Here is a 21,798-nt window from a genome sequence, read left to right on the forward strand (position 1 = left end):
GAGAGAGAGAGAGAGAGAGAGAGGTGGGAACAAAGGCTTCTCCCCTGACCAGGCCTGAAAAAAAGAGTGAGAATTTGCCTTTTTTCCCTCTCTCTCTCAATTTCCCCCCAACTCAGGTGTGTGTGTGTTCGAGGTGGTAGAGTGACATGAGAGCTGCAATCTGATTTCAACATGCCTAAAAGTAGATGTTCAGCGAGTGTGAAATTACAGCATCTTGTTCAATAATTTGAGGAGCAGATTTTCAGTAGCGATGGTGATGTTTTGTTTTGTAAATTGTGTGAAGCTAAGGTATCAGCCCAAAAGTGTTTTAATATTCAACAACATTGTGACACTGCGAAACACAAGAGTTGTTTAGCAAGATTTACCTTCACTGAGAACAGGCAACATCTCCTTTTTGAGAGCTTCTTCTTCAACTGCAGCTTCATCAAATACCCAGTCAGAATTTTGTAAGGATCTCTGTACAATGATGGTTACTTCAAATATTCCCTTAAGGAAATTAGGTAGTGGTAGCCCCAGGCATTTTTTGGAGAAGTACACCAGTCACTCGATTCCAAATGAATCAACTGTAAGGAAAAATTACATCTCTGCCTGCTATGAAGATGTGTTAGAAAGATAAGATCTGCGTTGACAACAAGAAGATATGGGTTTCAATAGATGGAACAAGTGATGTAAACAGAAGATATGTAGCCAATGATATTATTGGCACTCTGAAATGTGACAAGCTTGGTAAAGTATTTCTTCTAACATGTGAAACTCTACAAAAAGTAAACAATTCCACTATTGCTATGCTCTTTGACGATTTTATGAAACTACTCTGGCCGGATGGTGTAAAAAGGGGAAATATCCTTCTCTTTGTAACAGATGCCGCTCCATACATGACTAAAGCAGCCAAGGGACTTAAATTTCTTTATCCAGAAATGATCCATATCACATGCCTTGCATGTGGGTTACACAGAATGGCCGAAGAGATTTGAAGCAACTATCCTGATGTAGATAAGGCAATTTCAATGGGAAAAAAAGTGCTCATTAAAGCTCCACTCTGAGTACAAAAGTTCAAAGAAATTGCTCCTACTTTGCCTCTCCCTCCCCAACCTGTGGTGATACACCGGGGGACTTGGCTGGATGCAGCTATGTATTATTTCACGAATTATGCTTCCTTGCAGCAGATAGTTAAAGAATTTGACTGTTGTGAATCCTCCTCCATCAAGATTGTGCAAGATTCCTTTTCTGAAACCTTGGCTGGAAACTTAGCATATATAGGAGCTAACTTCAGTGGATTATCAAGAGCAATCACTCGCCTTGAAACTGTAGGAATGGGACTTAGTGATGCACTGAACATTGTAAAACAAACAGAAAGTGATTTAAAGCAAGCAAAGGGGAAAGTGGCTGAAAAAAATTAGTGATAAACTGCAAAGAGTGCTGCAATCTAATCTGGGTTATTCAACACTTTGCAAAATAAGTAATGTTCTAAATGGACTCAAAGCAACATTTGAAGACTTCCAGCCAGAATTTTCTCCAGATGAGTTTGCTTTTTTCAAATTTGTTCCTATAACCTCTTGTGATGTCAGAGTTTCTCCAGATACAAGAACATACTGGTGGACAACAGAAGGAGTTTTGAGTTTGATAACCTCAAGATGCACATGGTCATCCAATGCAATTCTGCTGTTAATGAAAACTAATCCAGGGATGACCATTTTACTCTCAAAATGTTCATTTGATTCCTTCAACACTAGCACTTCTGCACTAGAAGTGAAGAAGAGTAAACCTTTTAATTTGTGTTTTTGTGTGTGTGTGTGTGTGTGTGTGTGTGTGTGTAAGCACAGATTTTTAAAATTGGGTGCTAATTCCAGAAAAATTGTAAAGTCATATTTTTGCTTGAAAAGTCATATTTTTGGTTTAATTGGTCATATCTAAATGGTTTTAAGGTCATAAACGCTTGCATATTTCTAACTTTTTTAGGTCATAGAAATCCTCACCCTACTGATGACACTACTCAGCAAAATGAAAAGCAAATGATATGCAAGTTCATAATGAAATTCAGGGAGCAGTGTGAAAAAAATGGGACTAAGATTAAATATGAAGAAAACCAAATTAATAACAGGAACAGCAACCCCTCTTTGAATTGCCAATGAAGATATGGAAATGGAGGATAGCTTCTGCCTTTTTTGAGGACTACCAACAGTAAAGGGTAGTCAAATACGCTACAGACGCTAGCACTTGGTAGGGTAGCAATGAAAGACTTAGAAAAGATACTCAGATGCCATGATGTGTCTGTATCTACAAAGATTGGAATTCTGCAGGCAATGGTTTTTCCTGTGATACTCTATGGAAGCAAAAGTTGGACTTTGAAGCAGGATAAAAAAAGTATTTATGCTTTTCCATCTGATAAGCACACAGGGAACAGGTAAGGCTAAATACCATACAATAAAAATGACAACTCAGACAACACCTGCAGCTAATTATTGGTTTTCCCATTGTTGATGACACTGGGTAAGTTGACAAAGGACAGTCAGGAGTCTATAACTTGCTACCCTGAAATTACTCTGCATTAAAAGGGTGGGGGCACGCAGGGAGCAGCAACGCTGACTGGCTTCCTTGCTGAGATGCAGTAAAGGCAGGCTATGGGAAGAGAGGCAGCACATTTTAAATCAACATATTTTCCTTCTGATACCAAGACAGGAGGAAAAGCATATTTCCATCGCTGTGAGGAATAATGAATAAACCCATGAATAAACAATTTATCACAGAAATGCCATCAACCTCTAGTGGTTTCCTTTCAGGCCCATGAATCTGAATACCACTGACACTTTTCATTTCTCAGGGGTGCACACACATAACAATATACTTGTAATGCTCAGAACTGAGCCAGCACCAGAGAAAAATGAAAAGATTGGAGAGAAGAGGGTGAATTGCTGAAAATATGTAATCAGCTGAGGTAAAAAGCACTAACTTTTGGCCAGGAGCCTGTCCCAAAAAGGCAATTTCAGCTATTAGTTGGCTTTTTCCATATCCCATGAGACCTTCATATATTATAACATGGCTTAATTTAGATTCTTTAAATTTGTCCAGTAAGTTTTCAAAGATGTCGGTCTCCTTCTTGCGACCTGGAAGAAAATAGTAAAGGAGAACAAAGAACGAACCAATTACTTTGTACACTAAACCAGATATTCACAAAATGAGTTTGAATGAGAATTCAATGAGTTTTAAATGAGAAATTCTATCAAAAAATTACTACTGCCCTATTGGTGGCATACTGGAGCATTCATCATGGTTACTAAACAGAAAAGATATGTTTATGTCTCTGTATGTATCTCTCTTTGTGTGTATGCATGCAAAAGAAGCACAAGTCCACATGAGAGAATGCTGTAACCTCTTCTAAGGGTCTTTAGATAAACTTTTCAGCAACTTCCTTTCAGAAATTTCCTTCTTCTACAGATTTTGCACAATAAATGTCAAATGCAGAATCAGCAATGGTTGAAGGTTGAGCAGCAAAGAAAAGGGGTCTCCTGTCTATATCAGGTGGGCCATGTTGCCACAAGTCCTGCTGGCAAACTTGGGTGGCTTCAGAGGCTAGGACACTGACCAAATTATCATTGGGAAAACCATCACAGAGGAATCACCATCCAAGGTCAGGCAGTTCTAAGTAAAAGAGAGACTGGAGAAAGAGGTCTCTCTAGAGAGAACAGAGGGGTGAGGATTTCTACCTTGGCAGCCAAAGTGAGAGGGAACTGGGTTGGAGAGGGACCAACAAGAAGTTCTTCGGGATAGGAATTGAGAAAAGGTGGGTATGAAAATGGGTCCTGTGAAGTGAGAGTGTAGACTAAATGTCAGGTGGGTAGGTTTGAGTGGCTGGGAGCCAGAGAGGCAGCCTGTCTAGATAATTATGGTGTTAGATTATTGCAATGTACTGGGCTGCCTTTGAAGACTACTTTAAAAACCACTCAGAAACTGAAATTGGCTTGGCACCTGAATACCCAAAGGACTATCTACTTCACCTGGATTCTGCCCATCTAGTGCACATATTCCAAAGTTTCTCCCCCACATGAGATTTGGGGAAGAGCAGAAGCCTATGTCTTCTTGGGGTGGCACCTGCCCTATGAAACAGCTTCTTGGGGTGGCACCTGCCCTATGAATATGGATGGCACCATCACTCCCCATCTTTAGAAAAGCTGTTCAAACAGTGCTGTTCAGAAGGACCTTTGGTTAAAATCTGTAATTGGTATGCCTGTAATTTTTTGTTTTGTGAGAATAATTTCTTATATGGTTTGTTAGTTTTAATATATTATTATACTGTATTGGTTGTTGTTGTTGTTGTTATCATTCACCACCATGAGTATATGTGTAATTGAAAAATCTTGAGTTTTTATCCTTTTTTGTTTTTCTGTTTTTACTTAGTGTTTTATGATGTTTATTGTTTTTATGTATTGTACACTGCCCAGAGTCACATTTTGTGAGAAGAGTAGCTATATCAATTTGTTAAATAAATAAATAAATGTGTATGAAAATTAAATAAACTATTATATGCAACTGGAAACTTATTGACAATAATTCTTAAACTGCCACATAGTTATACCCACTATCCACTGAATGTAACAGCTCTGATTTCTAAGTAGACATCTATAGAATTGTACAGTAATGAATATCTGAAGATATGCATAGATGGAACATTTAAATTCTGGCACAAAAGCACAATGCTATGCAGGGCTATGCAGATTAAGTGTGATAGGCTACACAAAAAGATTTCAGATAAACCAATAGCAAGCTTGCTCTAGCTTCCCAATAACTGATTGTTATGGTAGATCAGTTCACGTACCTAGTAAAGGGTAATGTTCAGATCTCTCCTTGGTTAAATATGCTTTGTAAATCATTCTATTAAAAAAAATGGGGGTGGGAGGCAGGGGAGAGATAAGAAAATGAAATCTGTGCTAACATTTCTCAAACTGCCTTGGAAGAAGAACTAATAGTAACATCAATTCTAGGAAAATCACTTTCAAACATTTATCTCCTTAAGGAAAGAGCCTCTTTGACTTAAATAATTTAATGTTCAACAACTACTGTATTCTAAACCAGTTGCAGCTTCCAGGTTGGCTTCAAGGGCAAGACGACTACAAGGGGTGGCCAACATAAAAGTGACTGTGAGCAAAGATTCCCAATTCAGGAATGATTATAATTGGTGCACAAGATGGATCTGTTCACAAGCCCTTTTAGATGAGAGTCTAAGAGGAGCCCAAATTATCAGTCAGCACTGTACAGGGAAGTACCCAAAGGACCATCTACTTCACCTGTTCAGAGTTGGTTCCACACCCAAAGCCATTCCATCTTCCTGGGATTAAATTTAAGGCTATTCTTCCCCATCCAGACTCTCACAGCCTCCAGGCACTGAAATAGAACCTCAGCCACACATCCTTTTCAGCCCAGATTTAAGATATACAGCTGAGTATCATCTTCACACTGATGATACCTGATTCTATGCCAACGGCTGACCTCCCCCAGCTTCATGTAGTTGTTAAATGAGGAGTGGAGAAGTGTTAATCCCTGTGGGGGCCACAATGGAGATTCCTAGGTCTAGATCTCTCACTTCCTACTACCACCTAGAACTGCCCACTTAGGAAGGAAAGCCCCTGCAGAACTCTGCCCTCCACTCCCAGTCCTTGTAGATGATCAAGATGGGTACAATGATCAATATCAAAAGCCACTGAGCAATGAATCACAACATGAGGGTTGCACTTCTTCTATTCCATTCCTGCCACAGGAATGATCCAGGTGGATTTGGTTCTGTACCTGGGCCTGAACTCTGATTGAAAAAATACAGAAAATCAATTTCCTCCTCAATTCTCTGCAAGTACAATCCTGCTATCCTCTTAATACTCCCCTCTCCAAAATGGGAAGGCTGGAAACAGGCTAGCAGTTACCTAAAACTGCTAGGTTGAGCGATGGCTTCTTGAGGAGGGGACACACCACCACCTTCTTCATGATGAATTGCACCCCCTTCCAAAGAAGCATTCCATTATATTGTCCCTCTCCACAGATCTACATACTGTAACTGCAACAGAAAAAATGTGTATTATTTGCTTCATAATGTGTAATGCCGTTCTAAACCATATCTTTTGTTTAACATATATCTAACTGGACATTAGCAAAGATTTGTTGTATCTGAGAGAAGAAACAGTGAAAACACAATTTCTTTGGTGTAACACGTAGTCACTGGAACTGCTGAAGCGGACATAAGAAAGGATAAATGTCCTGTCTGTAGAGATAATATATCCTGTAGAGGATGTGAGAAATCATACTCCAGCAGAAGAGGCCTTTGCAGAACAATCAACCATTTGCCTGCTTTGCTGAGAGCTGAATCTACTTAAAGGGAAGATCCCTGGGTCTACTCTGCATTCAAAGTTTTAGGCAGCCAGAGCAAACTCTTTTCCTTGTCCAACTATCAACAAGTCAATACTTACGTTTTCTCCGTAATACCAAGAAATTGATAGATTGTCCCAGGATTCACAACACCTTTCATCTCAACTACTGGGAGCTCTTCAAAGAAGTAGGATGGCAGTTTGGATTTGGAATAAGTGAGTGCATCACAGCTTACTAATCCTGGATAAAACATCATTATCCGTGCAGCAAGGTTAACTTTCCGTCCAATCACTGACATGGAAAGAAAGAGAAAGAAGCCCTCAATTGCATGTACATTTCTCCTCAAGCAGTATTGCAAACAAGATGAGGTCTAGGAATGAGCTACTTAAAACAACTGCTAAAGTAGCTTTTGTATAAAATGGTACTTTTGCTAAAGCAGAAGATGGAACAGACTTCCTTTATCATTCAGAAAGACCAGTAGAAATGTCACTCACTATTATGGATTCCTGGAAAAGGAAACCCCCAGTTCTCTGTGACATTCCTCCCTCCCCAAAACTCCCCAAAACCTGGGAATCTGGATTCAAAAAGAAAACCTGTTGATTTAGTTTTCATAGCACTAGGGTACAAATTCCTAACAAGGCACAACAGAAGAGTCTCTATAGGGAGAAGCCTTGGCAGGAACCAATAATCCATGAATAACCAAAAGCAAAGGAATCCAAAAATGCTATCTGACACCTGACTTCTATTTGATATTAGTGGCAGAATCTATCTTCCCAAACCAAAACCAGCATTATCAGGAAGTTAGGAAGTCATCATACTGAGCCCAATGGCTCTTCATATTTTGATGAGCATCAGGACTAAACCTTCTAGACAGTTCTATCCTGGTTGTAGAATTTTCTATCCACAGAGATCTAAGTAGCACTTGCTCTGTTTTGAGAAGGTGTTTTATGATAACACTAAGTATTTTTATTACTATCTACTTCCAATACTTTGACTGTTAACATTATAGGTCACTGTTAGGTTGCTTTTAATGTTAGCTATTTTGGATAATTAGTTTGAACATGTGAATTATAAATGAAAAATTTCAGAATAATGGACAAATTATTTTTAAGAAACATAATAGATGTTTCTTAAAAATAAATGGGTAAGATGCCACCTTATTTATCTGAAAGATGATGAAACCATCTCTCTCCTAAATACACAATAGCTATAGAGAGCCAGTTTGGATTTGTGGTTAATGCAACAGGCTAGAAACCGGGAGACCGTGAGTTCTAGTCCCACCTTAGGCATGAAAGCCAGCTGGGTGACCTTGGGCCAGTCACTCTCTCTCAGCCCTAGGAAGGAGGCAATGGCAAACCATTTCTGAAATCTTGCTAAGAAAACTGCAGGGACTAGTCCAGGCAGTCGCTGAGGATCAGACACGACTGAATGGAAAAAAAAATAGAGGCAGAAAAGAGCTGTACAGGTTAACAGTTTCATATTAGAAAGAAAAACATGTCAAGAAGTGATCTGGGTCCATGGAAGGGCATGATATTCTAAAAAATAACCCATTAAAATTAGAGAATGAGGCCCACGCAACACAGCTAGGATGAACAGGACAAAGGATCTGAGGCAGAAACATGAATAGATAGCTAAAAGAAGTTGCACTAAGAAATGTAGGCTCTGGTGGGATGGATGAGGAAGCACTGCCTGTCAAGATCTTTAAGAGTGAGATGGGAGCTAATATTTTATCTGTTGCACCAAATTTCTGGTCCTGGGCATGGAAAAGTAAGGAGATTCATTACAGCTGCACCTGTATATTCATGCCTCACATGATGACCAACGACTCCACAGAAAACCGGCCCACCGGTAACCCCAACAGAGACAATCCTACAATACAAAGAGGAACATAGGTAACTGTATTCAGAAAGGGGACAAGAATATATCTTGAAAATGATAGGCTGTACCGGACCTCTAAGCTTCGCTAGATTTCCTGGGACAATTACTTACCTGCAGTTATCTACCCAATGTGGCAGCTACAAAAAATTCTGCCTAACATCCCAGCCACTACGTTATATACCATCCTCAACAGTATACCTCAGTTTCTTGTTCCATTCTTCAAACTCCTGCATACATCCAGCATCCATTGAGCATGCTCAACCATTCTTGAGCTGCTTTACAATTTTCTCTGAGTGCGTGTGTGTTTTTAATGAGATTTTGTGTAGCTTTACAAACCTTGTGTTGCCTCAGCAAAGATTGCTATCACCTTCCTTTTGTGCCAGGTGATGCAGTTTTAGTTACGTAAGCAATGCCACTTACAGTCTGCATTCTGAACACAGAAGAAGAAAAGGTAGGAGAGATACGTTTATTTTGTCATGCAGAAAACATAATAGATGTTTCTTAAAAATAAATGGGTAAGATGCCACCTTATTTATCTGAAAGATGATGAAACCATCTCTCTCCTAAATCTATACCTTTAATACAGGAAGGTGGTCATATTCTCTGAAAATATGATAATGGAGATAGATAAATTGTCTGTTTATCTTCCTAAAATGGGACATAATTTTAAATGAAGGGTTGCCTTCTTTTTTGGTACATATAGGCCATGCCCCTACTTGAACCTAACCACAGTATGAACAAGTCGCAACAAATTTTTCCTACCATGTCCTTATGAAGTTGCCTTCATCCTTAACTCGTACCTGATGCGGTCAATTAATTAAGTTTTGTTGTTTATTCGTTTAGTTGCTTCCAACTCTTCGTGACTTCATGGACCAGCCCACGCCAGAGCTTCCTGTCGGTCGTCAACACCCCCAGCTCCCCCAGGGACGAGTCCGTCACCTCTAGAATATCATCCATCCATCTTGCCCTTGGTCGGCCCCTCTTCCTTTTGCCTTCCACTCTCCCTAGCATCAGCATCTTCTCCAGGGTGTCCTGTCTTCTCATTATGTGGCCAAAGTATTTCAGTTTTGCCTTTAATATCAGTCCCTCAAGTGAGCAGTCTGGCTTTATTTCCTGGAGGATGGACTGGTTTGATCTTCTTGCAGTCCAAGGCACTCTCAGAATTTTCCTCCAACACCACAGTTCAAAAGCATCGATCTTCCTTCTCTCAGCCTTCCTTATGGTCCAGCTCTCGCAGCCATATGTTACTACAGGGAACACCATTGCTTTAACTATGCGGACCTTTGTTGTCAGTGTGATGTCTCTGCTCTTAACTATTTTATCGAGATTTGTCATTGCTCTTCTCCCAAGGATTAAGCGTCTTCTGATTTCCTGACTGCAGTCAGCATCTGCAGTAATCTTTGCACCTAGAAATACAAAGTCTTTCACTGCTTCTACATTTTCTCCCTCTATTTGCCAATCAAGCTGGTTGCCATAATCTTGGTTTTTTTGAGGTTTAGCTGCAGTCCAGCTTTTGCACTTTCTTCTTTCACCTTCATCACAAGGCTCCTCCGTTCCTCTTCGCTTTCAGCCATCAAAGTGGTATCATCTGCATATCTGAGATCGTTAATGTTTCCTCCAGCGATTTTAACTCCAGCCTTGGATTCCTCAAGTCCAGCATGTCGCATGATGTATTCTGCATACAAGTTGAATAGTATACAAGGTGAGAGTATACAGCCCTGCCGTACTCCTTTCCCAATCTTAAACCAGTCCGTTGTTCCGTGGTCTGTTCTTACTGTTGCTACTTGGTCGTTATACAGATTCTTCAGGGGGCATACAAGATGACTTGGTATCCCCATACCACTAAGAACTTGCCACAATTTGTTATGGTCCACACAGTCAAAGGCTTTAGAATAGTCAATAAAACAGAAATAGACGTCTTTCTGAAACTCCCTGGCTTTTTCCATTATCCAGCGGATATTGGCAATTTGGTCCCTAGTTCCTCTGCCTTTTCTAAACCCAGCTTGTACATCTGGCAATTCTCGCTCCATGAATTGCTGAAGTCTACCTTGCAGGATCTTGAGCATTACCTTACTGGCATGTGAAATGAGTGCCACTGTTCGATAGTTTGAACATTCTTTAGTGTTTCCCTTTTTTGGTATGGGGATATAAGTTGATTTTTTCCAATCTGATGGCCATTCCTGTGTTTTCCAAATTTGCTGGCATATAGCATGCATTACCTTGACAGCATCATCTTGCAAGAAATTAATTAAGTAGTTCTTAGCTATTCTACCCTTATAGTAGCTCTTCTAGTATTAGTTATTTTCCATTCTTTTCAAGAACCAACAAGCCATGGCAATTTGGATATGAGTGCAATTCGACACAATTCACTGACCATGGATTGATTCTTGCAGAAAGAGGAACCCTAGTGAGTACCTGTGGCAGGATAGGGCTCCCAATGAGAGCAGCAAATTCTGTGTTGATATAATTTGCTGTTGTCTCAAGGAATGGTGGATAGCACTTTTATCTCCTCCATAAGGAAGAGCCCTATGTAGAATTAAAATGCTTTTAGTAAATATGTAGTACTGAGTATCTATTAAGAAAGTATCAAAGTTTTTTTAAAAATCAGACCTGATCTTATTTGAGGATAAACCAGTACAATTCTAACATCTCTCCTGTCACTTTTCACACAACTTTAGTTGGCTGGTTGTCCCAATAGTTTTCCCTGAAGCTTAAACCCAGGTCTTAGCTGATGCATCTCTTCATGATGCTATGAATACAGAACTAGAATTGGGATGCAGATGTGGCACTCCTTGATATAGCAAGCTAGGGCATAAACGCTACATGTGACCAGATGTATGTGGGTGACATCCCACTGTCATTTACTTACTTTATTTTCATGAGTGCTGTGGAACAAAAAGTATGAATTTTATGTGCACTCTCGAGAGCATTTGTGCTTTCATCGGCCTGTTTATCTCCAGGAAGACCAAAGATGCAAAGAAAAGTGCAGCCCTTTATGGAGAAGGGGAAAATAAAACATCAGAGAAGACTGTTTCAAAGAACAGGTAAATACAATTCATAAAAAGATATTTACTTATTTAGTGTTGCATGCTGTTTTTCAGGTCAAGGTATCCTAAAATAGTCAAGGTAAAATTATAATACAGTACTGTTAATACATGTATTGCAAAACATAATAAAAGAAACAAGGTTGAACAAGAAAATCACCTAATGAAATGGAGCATTACTATGTCAAATGCTAATTCCATATTATCAGTTAGTTTTATTGAAAATTCATTGTTGTGCTTTGTTGCTACAACATGAAACATCCCTACAGGAGACTCACTTTGTCAAACATGAAGACCTTATTAATCTTGCCACTGCGGGGTACTATTGTTCCAGCGATCATAGTGTTGGCATCTTGGATAGTCTTACACACATGGTTCGTATTGGCATTTTCTTCAAACTGCATATTCACAAAAACAATGGTAACAGGACGTAGCTCTGACAAATAATCTAGTGGCTGGTTATCATCAATCTGGAAAATAGGAAAGAGGCATTAACTTTTTACAGGAACTTGAGGAGAGAAAGACTGAGCTGAAAATTAGCTATTTTCATATATATTATGATTTTTTTTTTCTTTTAAACGTTCTTTTAAAAATTGGATTTCCTCAAAGTGAACATTTTACCACAGATTATCATAATTTTTCTTGCAACTGTTTTCTATACTAGTTAATGAAAAAAATAAAGAAAAGTTATAATTTTATGGAGCAAGGAAAATTTTTCTTATCATAAAGTGCAAAAAAGAACTTCTGTAAGGTACCACTTTCTGATTTATCTCTGCTTCCATGTGATTTTTTTGCTTTAGGTTTTAGATTAGGATACTACTAGTCTTTAGGGATACCAAAACTCCTTGTGATTTTGCAACAACAGCTATTCCCGTGGAGCTTATTATTGAACATCCCATTGATTAACAAGAGCAGCCATTTTGTTCTATGAATACATTTTTATGTATTTAACCAACAAGCAGGAATCTACTTCAATTTGGTACTATAACTTTGTAAAACAAGTGGCATAAATCTAAGTACAGATATGCACTCAATATTTGTATTGATCTTTGCTCTATTTAATTTAAATTTGATAAATATTCTTCTATTGGCATTTTACAGTGTTGATATACCTGAATGTAGAAAATTGGGTATCATCATCTAATGTTCTAGATGGCTTGGATAATGATTGCTTTAGTTTAAAGAATGTGTGTTTTAAATCAGATCTGCAGGCAAACAAGTTATTAATGTCACAAACATAAATTAAAACAAAATATAAGACAATTAGCTACATTGCAAAGAGGACTATTCGAACTAAAAGATACATAAAAATTTCCCTCATGTGGCTTGCTTGCTTGCTTGCTTGCTTGCTTGCTTGCTTGCTTATTCATTCATTCATTCATTCATTCATTCATTCATTCATTCATTCATTCATTCATTCATTTTAGGGATGGACAGCCTTAATCCCAGGAGCTATGTGTGGCCCTAAATCTTTTATTTAATGTCCTCATCACCTCCTAAGATGACATCAATCATTCAGCACTGAATTAGACTGGTATCTCCCACTGTTTTTTAAAACAAGCAGTAGGATAGCTGTTTTAAGTCTCTGATTGGCTTAATGCACCTATTTTAGTTTTTTAAAAATACAAAAAGAAGACGGAGGGGGAAAGCAGATTCAAATCAAAATCAAATCTTTGTTTGTTTGTTTGTTTCTGGCTCGCTCACTCGCTTGCTCACCAGTTTGGTATAGTGGTAAAGGTGCTGACCTAGAAACCAGGAGCCTGTGAACTCTACTCCCCCCACAGGCATGAAAGCCACTGGGTGACCTTGGGCCAGTCACTATCTCTCAGCCCAGCCCACCTCACAGGCTTGTTGTGGAGAAAACAGAAGGAGGAAGGAATATTAGGTTTCTTCACCATCCTGAGATAGATAGATAGATAGATAGATAGATAGATAGATAGATCGATCGATCGATCGATCGATCGATAGGCAGGCAGGCAGGCAGGCAGGCAGGCAGAGAGACAGACAGGATGGATAAGATAAATATAATAATAATAATAGTAGTAGTAGTAGTAGTAGTAATGGTCAATGATCAGAAGTAGATACAATTCAGCAACAATATTACAAGGGGAAAGGGGAATGGGATGTGGGTAAGTGTGCAATTTACACAAAAGAGAGGAGGAAAAGCAGATAAGAGTTGGAGCGCCACACCCTATTTAAAGTATCTAAGGCAGCGGGATTTGGAATAAGTGATAAACTGTTAACTAAGTACAATGCTGTGTTGCTGAATGACAGTCTAATGAAGTATTAAAACACTAATTTATTAAGCATTTCATTAAATAAAATTGGTGGTAAAATGCAGATGTAAAATAATAAAATAATAAAATCATGACTGGGTGGCGTACAATAAATATAAACAATCATATTCTATATCAAAAACTACAGTAGTCTTGAGAAGAAAGAGACACCTGAGATGATATTTGGCTTTTAAAAAGTACTTTAAAAGTACCTTTGTGCTTTATTAAGTGAAAATTGTTTAAAAATCCCATATTGTATAGATAAGATTGAATTAACAAGGCCTTCCAGGCAATGCCACCTGCCCCCCAAACTCTCCAGAGATGGAACCACTGAAATAAATATTTGATAGACCAAATGCACTTATTTTTAGAAGAGGAAAAACAAAACATGACACCTACGCACATACACCCACCAAAAAAAGAGGCTGAAAAAAGTCCTACATCACCGCCATGCCTCCTGAGGCCCTTAAATTACTTGGCCATAATACTGTATTGCTACAATGTCTGCCTATAAGTATATGAATGGTCATTAGTAGGGCAAGGATTTCTATGAAATGTCATATTTTTTCTGGATCCTTTATTTGAATTTATAAGTGAGTTAAAACATGTTTTTGTCCTGACAAGCAGGAACCACGCCGAGACGAGGAATAGGTCTCTAGTGTTTTGTTACCGCTACAGTAGATAGAAAATACTAACCAACTGAAGAAGCGTGAGAAAACCCATACAGATAAACCCCAAAGGTCAAGGCGGGTCTGTTCTGTGTCTCTTTGAATGACAGCTCAAACTCTCTCTACCACGCATGCGTTTTCCCCCCTGGATAGGGGCCCCCTCCTGCTCACCATCAGTGCTCATGACAGTTTTAGAGTAATCTGGTAAGAATCAGATGCTGTCATGAGTGCCGTTGAGCTAAAGTCATCAGCGCAATGGCACACATGACAATGGCAAGGAAATAGGTGAAGGGGTACAAGATAAGTAGCCATCAACCCACAACGACTAACGGCCAACAAACAATAACTAAACGGATCACGGAGCACACCCAAGCCATCAGCGGCAATACAACGGGGATCGCCCAGCTGAAAGCAATCAGCAGAGGAATGGGAAACCTGATGATGGGCGATCCCGGAAACCCTCACCCACCGGCAGGGCAACGTATTGGACAAAGGGGGGTGACGTGACCGTGAGCGAGGGGGCGCTGACCGGCACGGGGTATTTAAACCCCGCACCGGCGCGCTCCTGTCACTCTCAGCTTTTTTCTACCAACGCTGTACCTGCCCTGCAAATAAACCAGAGCCTGATCCGCGAACCAGTGTCTGAATGTTATTCAGAGGTAGGCAGCGCATGACATAAAGCTGAGAGTCATAAACTCAGCCTCGCCGAGCCCCACCGGACGACAACGAGCCGCGGGAGGAGTAGACGGCGAGAAGACCAGCAAGATGAGGCTGGAGCGGCGCGGGCAAGGAGGGCGAGCCGCGCGGCAAGAGACAGAGGAGGACCGACCAAGGCCAGAGGCACCGTGGACTCCCGGAGCCATGGACGCCCACCCCACCCGACCCGAGCCTCAGCTCCAACCCCAAGGGGAGATGGCGATGGAGGCAACCCGACCGCGGGAGGGAGCAGCACGACTTCCGAAACCAGCGGAGGACCCCGCGCCCCACATCGCACCCCAGCAACGGGCGTGGAGCGACAGCCCAACGGCGGTCAACACGGAGGAGGACGACGGAGACACCCAGCAGACGGCGGAGGAAGCGGACCCGCGGCAGAGGGACGATGAACCCCGCCGGCAACCCACCCCCGAGGACGCGCCAACGGAACCGGCCCCAGCGGCGGCGCGGGCTGTGGACGAGGAGGCACGAGCTGAACTCGCGGCCATGCGGGCTCAACTGACAGAACTCCGGATCATGCTCCAGTCGCTTATGCCCCCCGCGCCACCCAACGACGTCCCCGCACAGGCCCACACCCCGAGCGAAGCACCGAACCCACACGGGCCAGCGGAGGGTCAGCAGACGGCACAGGCGGCCGACACCACACCCCGGGAAGCGAGAGGCGGGGCCGCACAAAACGCCCGGGCCCCAAAGGACTTCCCCATCTTCTTCGATGGGACCCCCACAAAACTCTCGTTTTTCGTGACCAACGCTAGGGAGTTCATGGGGGGCACGGACACTCCTATGACTCCGAGGCCGACAAGATCGCCGCCGTGGCGATCAAACTCCAAGACAGGGCGGCGGACTGGTACATCCAACTGTATGAGTCCAGCTCCCCCGCCCTCGCCACCTTCCCTGCTTTCATCAATGAGATGAAAAACTACTTCGAAGACCCCCTAGCCAAAGTAAGGGCGAAAAGCGCACTCCAAAGACTTAAACAGGGCACACGCACGGTCCCTGACTACGCCCTGGAGTTCAAAGCCCTCGCGGGGAAGGTCAGCGACTGGTCCGAGACCACCCTGCTGGAAATGTTCAAAAGGGGGCTCAACCGCGACGTTCTCCAATGGGCCCTCTACCGCGACAACCCAGAAACGTTACACGGGTGGATCCACCTCGCGGGGAAAGCCGAACATGCGCACCGCACCTTCCTCATGACAACCACGGAAGACACAAACTATGCCGGGAAAAAGGTACCCGCACCACACGGGGGGATGGCCGGCCCCATATACCCAAAAAAGAAGTTCAACCGGGAGCCCTGCGGGAGGTGTGGCAAATTAGGGCACAAGACGGTGGATTGCTTCGCCAACCGACCGCCGACCAGCGCGCCCAAACCCACTCCGAAAATTAGCCCCAAACCACCCAACCCGGGGCCGCCCCCTCACCGCCGAATGACCGTGGCCACAGCGACACCAGAAGAGGGCTGGGACGCTTACTGGGGGGAAGAGGACAATGCAGACCCCGACCAGCCGGCGGGAAATGCTCCCCGCTTGCCCTGAAACGCGTGGCGAGGCAGGCGGTGGGACAGCAACGCAGACCACCTCAACGAAACGACGAAAGCCCCGTAATATTGGCAGCAATTAAACTCTCTGCCGGCAACGGAGCCACCACGGCCGCGGCACTAGTGGACTCTGGGTGCTCAAAAAACCTCATCCACCCCGACCTAGTCGCCAAACTCGACCTCCGCTGCTTCCCCCTCCCCACGCCGCTGGCATTCCACCAGCTGGACGGCTCTACAGCGGGAGGGAAACCAGCCACGCTACAAACCGAGCCGGTCACCCTGCAAATGGGCACTCACACCGAGCGCACATCGTTCGTAGTCACGCACATCGGACGGCCCATTGCAGTCCTGGGGATGCCATGGCTCGCGACAAACAACCCGCGGATCAATTGGGAGACCCGCACCTTCACATTCGGTGACGGCGAGTATCGAGCACCAGTTCCAGCGGGCAGAACCAACCCCACGGTAGGACGAGCAGAGGCGACCACACAAGACAACGCCGCTACCACAGCAGACCTACCAGAACAATACGCCGACTTCTCCGAGGTCTTCGGAGAGGCAGAAGCTGACCAACTACCCCCCCACCGCAAGACGGATTGCCGGATCGACCTACTGCCCGACGTCCCCTTACCTAGACCAAAGATCTATTCGATGACCCCGAAGGAGATGGCAACCCTCCGGGAGTTCATCGATAAAAACCTAGACAGGGGATTCATAGAGCCAGCATGCTCACCGGTCGGAGCCCCCGTCTTATTCCGGGAGAAGAAAGACGGGACCCTACGGCTCTGCACCGACTACCGGGGCCTAAACGCGGCTTCCCTGTCCAACAAATACCCCTTACCCCTGGTGAAGGACATGCTCGCCCACCTGTCCACGGGCAAAGTCTTTTCCAAATTGGACCTTCGCGAGGCGTACTATCGCATCCGAATCAGGGAGGGGGACGAATGGAAGACGGCGTTCAACTGCCCCCTAGGCGCTTTCCAGTACAAAGTACTGCCCTTCGGACTCGCGGGGGCCCCTGGGGTGTTCATGCAGCTCATCAATGAGGTACTGCATGAACATCTGTTCAAAGGGGTCCTGGTCTACATCGACGACGTCCTTATTTACACAAAAACGCACGAGGAACATGTAACCCTAGTCAGGCAAGTCCTCGACAAGCTCAGAAGGGCGCAGCTCTATGCCAAGCCTACAAAGTGCGAGTTTCACAAAGAGCGCCTAGACTATCTGGGGTACCGAATCTCCGGGGACGGCATCGAAATGGACCCCGCAAAAGTCGAAGCGGTGCTAAACTGGGAGTGGCCCCGCAACAGACGGCAACTACAGAGCTTCCTCGGATTCGCGAATTTTTACAGGTCATTCGCCCGGGGGTTCGCTGAGATAGCCCTCCCCTTAACGGACCTCCTCAAAACCAAAGGGGTGGGGGACACCCGACGCGCCAAGAACCCAGGCACAGTGCTGAATTGGACTCCCGCGTGCCAGACCGCATTCAACAAGCTGAAAGCGCTGTTCACTACGGAGCCAATCCTCGCGCACCCGGACCCAGAACGGCCGTTCGTGGTCCAAGCCGACGCCTCAGACTTCTCCCTGGGAGCCATCCTGCTACAGAAAGACCCCACGGGACTCCTGAAACCATGCGCCTACCTGTCAAGGAAGTTCTCCGAGACAGAGAGGCGATGGCACGTCTGGGAGAAAGAAGCCTTCGCGGTGAAATCGGCACTAGAGACATGGCGACACCTACTCGAGGGAGCCACCCAACCATTCGAGGTCTGGACTGACCACCGGAACCTCGAGGCCCTACGAACGCCTAGACGCCTTAGCCCAAAACAGGTCCGATGGGCCCAGTTCTTCAGCCGCTTTAATTTCCAGCTGAAGTTCATGCCGGGCAAAAAGAACTTCCTGGCCGACGCCCTCTCCCGACTGCCCCAAGACGAAGAGCCCGCCCCAGACACCATTGGGACGGTCCTATCCGCCTCGCAACTGGGGATGGCCGTGACCACCCGAAGCGGCGCACGGAGGCAGCTCGACTCTACGGCGCAGCCGACGGCGGGACAAACGGCGACTGAAAGAAGCCAACCGCAACTACCAGGGGGAATGCGCACGGACCTCGCCGCCGCCCTCAAAACCGACCCCTGGTTCCTGGCAAACCCCGACAAGGTAACGATGGCACAAGACCTGGCATGGGGGGAAGGCAGAATCTACGTCCCGGACTCGCAACGCCAGGCGATCTTGCATAGGTCACACGACGCCAAGCAAGCGGGACACTTTGGGTTCCTCAAGACCCTACACCTAACACGGCGTCAATTCTGGTGGCCCGCGCTTAGGCGAGACGTAAAAACCTACGTGGCGTCCTGCCCAACGTGCGCTAGGGCCAAACGGGCACCAGGCAAACCCGCGGGGCTATTGCAACGGGTGGCAGAACCCTCCCGCCCATGGGAGGAAATCTCTATGGATTTTATAGTGGACCTCCCACCCAGCCAGAAGAAAACGGCCATTTGGGTGGTGAAGGACTACTTCTCAAAGCAGGCCCACTTCATCCCCTGCACATCGGTCCCATCCTCACAACAGCTAGCCAAACTCTTCCTCATCCACGTGTACAGGCTACACGGATGTCCCGCACGTGTGGTGACCGACAGGGGCACACAGTTCACCTCCAAATTCTGGCGGGCCTTCCTGAAGCTGACGGGGACCCAACAGGCCCTATCTACGGCTTGGCACCCTCAGACGGACGGAGCCACTGAGGTTCTTAATGCCACCTTAGAGCAATTCATACGATCATATACTAACTACCACCAAGACGACTGGGCTGAACTGCTCCCGTTCGCCGAAGTCGCATACAACAACGCCGTCCACACGAGCACGGGGAAAACTCCGTTCGAAGTAGTCTCGGGGCGCGACTTCGTCCCCATACCGGAGCTACCTCAACCCCCGGAACCCCAGGTGGACGCTAGCGACTGGGGATGGAAGATCGCGGAAGCATGGCCAGTAATCACGGCGGCGCTGAAGGATGCACAGGCAGCCTACAAAGAGCAGGCCGACAAGCACCGGCGCCAACAACCGACGTTCCAGGCGGGGGATATGGCCTATCTATCCACCAAGTTCCTAAAGTCAACCCAACCCTCGAAAAAACTGGGGCCTAAGTACATCGGGCCGTTCCGAGTCACGCAAATAGTGAACCCGGTAGCAATACGCTTGGACCTGCCACACAACCTCCGGAGACTCCACCCGGTGTTCCACACCAGCCTCCTGAAACCGGCAACCACCTCCCGATGGCACCCAAGCACGCCACAGCCCGCACCGGTGATGATCGACGGGCAACACCACTTCGAGATAAGGGACATTCTCGACTCCCGCAAGCAACGAGGAACTCTACACTATCTGGTCAGGTGGAAACACTTCCCCCACCCGGAATGGGTGGCGGCGCACAACGTTAACGCGCCTGACCTGACCAGAGCATTTCACCGGGCATACCCCGACAAACCGCAACCAAGGTCAGCAAAACCAAACCCCCCCCCCGCAGGCCCCCCCCGCCTCCCGTGCCCCAAGGGAAAGGGCCCCCCCAAGCCCGCGACATGGGTGGACCTCCCCCCCCCGGGACTCACTCCCCCCGCCCCGGGCCCACGGGGTGGTGACAAACGTTCGCCAGCACCCTCCCCCCGCCCCCCGGCCGTGGGGGAGTGGCAAGCAAGTCAACAGGGTAACCTGGGGGCAACGCCCAGGAGACACAACAAAGGCGACGCACTTTAAATAAGAAAAAAGAAGGGCCCTACCTGGAGCTGAGAAGCACCCGACCAGCCACGCCTCTCTCCTCGCCGAACTGAGCCAAACAAACAGGGTGTGGCTGGAGCATGCGCACGCCAGGTCAGGACCCGAGCATGCGCACCATGGACACACCCTGGGAAGGCACGTGGTAGAGGGAGGAGCAAAGGGAGGGGCGACAACTACTCCGGCGGGAACTTTGAAAAAAAAAAAAAATGTGGCGTTTTGACAGCTCCACGGGGAAAACCCAGAAAACCGGGGGGGAACACTATTCGAAAAGGGGGCAGTATGTCATGAGTGCCGTTGAGCTAAAGTCATCAGCGCAATGGCACACATGACAATGGCAAGGAAATAGGTGAAGGGGTACAAGATAAGTAGCCATCAACCCACAACGACTAACGGCCAACAAACAATAGCTAAACGGATCACGGAGCACACCCAAGCCATCAGCGGCAATACAATGGGGATCGCCCAGCTGAAAGCAATCAGCAGAGGAATGGGAAACCTGATGATGGGCGATCCCGGAAACCCTCACCCACCGGCAGGGCAACGTATTGGACAAAGGGGGGTGACGTGACCGTGAGCGAGGGGGCGCTGACCGGCGCGGGGTATTTAAACCCCGCACCGGCGCGCTCCTGTCACTCTCAGCTTTTTTCTACCAACGCTGTACCTGCCCTGCAAATAAACCAGAGCCTGATCCGCGAACCAGTGTCTGAATGTTATTCAGAGGTAGGCAGCGCATGACAGATGCTTTTTCTTTTGCCTGAAAAGTCATATTTTGACTTTTTAAAGGTGTTAGTCATATTTCTGCTTCATTTTGTAACAAACGTCATATTTGGGTCATATTTTGGTCATTGGCAACCCTCCTGATAAGCCAGCGAGTTCCAGCCAGCAAAGAAAGCGAGAATTTGCCTGGGTTTTTTTTTTTCCCTTATTCGCTCCCCAACTCAGGGAGGTGTCTGTGTGTGTGTGTGTCTGTGAGTGAGAGAGAGAGAGAGAGAGAGAGAGAGAGAGGTGGGAACAAAGGCTTCTCCCCTGACCAGGCCTGAAAAAAAGAGTGAGAATTTGCCTTTTTTCCCTCTCTCTCTCAATTTCCCCCCAACTCAGGTGTGTGTGTGTTCGAGGTGGTAGAGTGACATGAGAGCTGCAATCTGATTTCAACATGCCTAAAAGTAGATGTTCAGCGAGTGTGAAATTACAGCGTCAATTGCCTACACTCCCAGACCTCCAGAAACCCTGGATGGAAATAAGGGTCTCCTCCTCCAGTCGTACATCCCCAAAACTCAATCAATGGCCAGGCAGTGGCCAGCTGCACAGCACACCAGCTCACGCTCTCGGCGCTGCGGCAGCCTAGCCAATGCTCCTCACATTCTCCCTGTGCCCCCCTTCAGCCTCTCTCACTGGTCGATGGGGAGGTACCCATCCATTCCTGCCCCCCTCCATCTCTCACACAGGGGTAAGCACTCCCACACACAACCACACACCTCTGGACTCCCCCCACGTCTCTCACACTTGGAGGGGAGTACCACACACACACTGGAGGGACCCTCTTAACTGCCTGCAATCTCTGGGCA

At 45.7% G+C, this 21,798-nt stretch overlaps 1 protein-coding gene across 1 annotated transcript in view; it reads right to left on the reverse strand.

Moving 5' to 3' along the window:
• ADCY10 (adenylate cyclase 10) overlaps positions 1 to 21,798 on the reverse strand; it is an 88,004-nt gene that overhangs the window by 40,437 nt on the left and 25,769 nt on the right. The window contains exons 8-13 of the mRNA XM_063299895.1: positions 11,552 to 11,743; positions 11,099 to 11,220; positions 8,144 to 8,220; positions 6,453 to 6,642; positions 4,814 to 4,869; positions 2,951 to 3,104 (exon numbers count right to left, since the gene is read on the reverse strand). Coding sequence (XP_063155965.1) covers positions 2,951 to 3,104; positions 4,814 to 4,869; positions 6,453 to 6,642; positions 8,144 to 8,220; positions 11,099 to 11,220; positions 11,552 to 11,743 — 791 coding nt within the window. The remainder of the gene's footprint in view (positions 1 to 2,950; positions 3,105 to 4,813; positions 4,870 to 6,452; positions 6,643 to 8,143; positions 8,221 to 11,098; positions 11,221 to 11,551; positions 11,744 to 21,798) is intronic.

This window comes from Candoia aspera, chromosome 3 (assembly GCF_035149785.1).
Source record: "Candoia aspera isolate rCanAsp1 chromosome 3, rCanAsp1.hap2, whole genome shotgun sequence".
NCBI classification, from domain to species: domain Eukaryota; kingdom Metazoa; phylum Chordata; class Lepidosauria; order Squamata; family Boidae; genus Candoia; species Candoia aspera.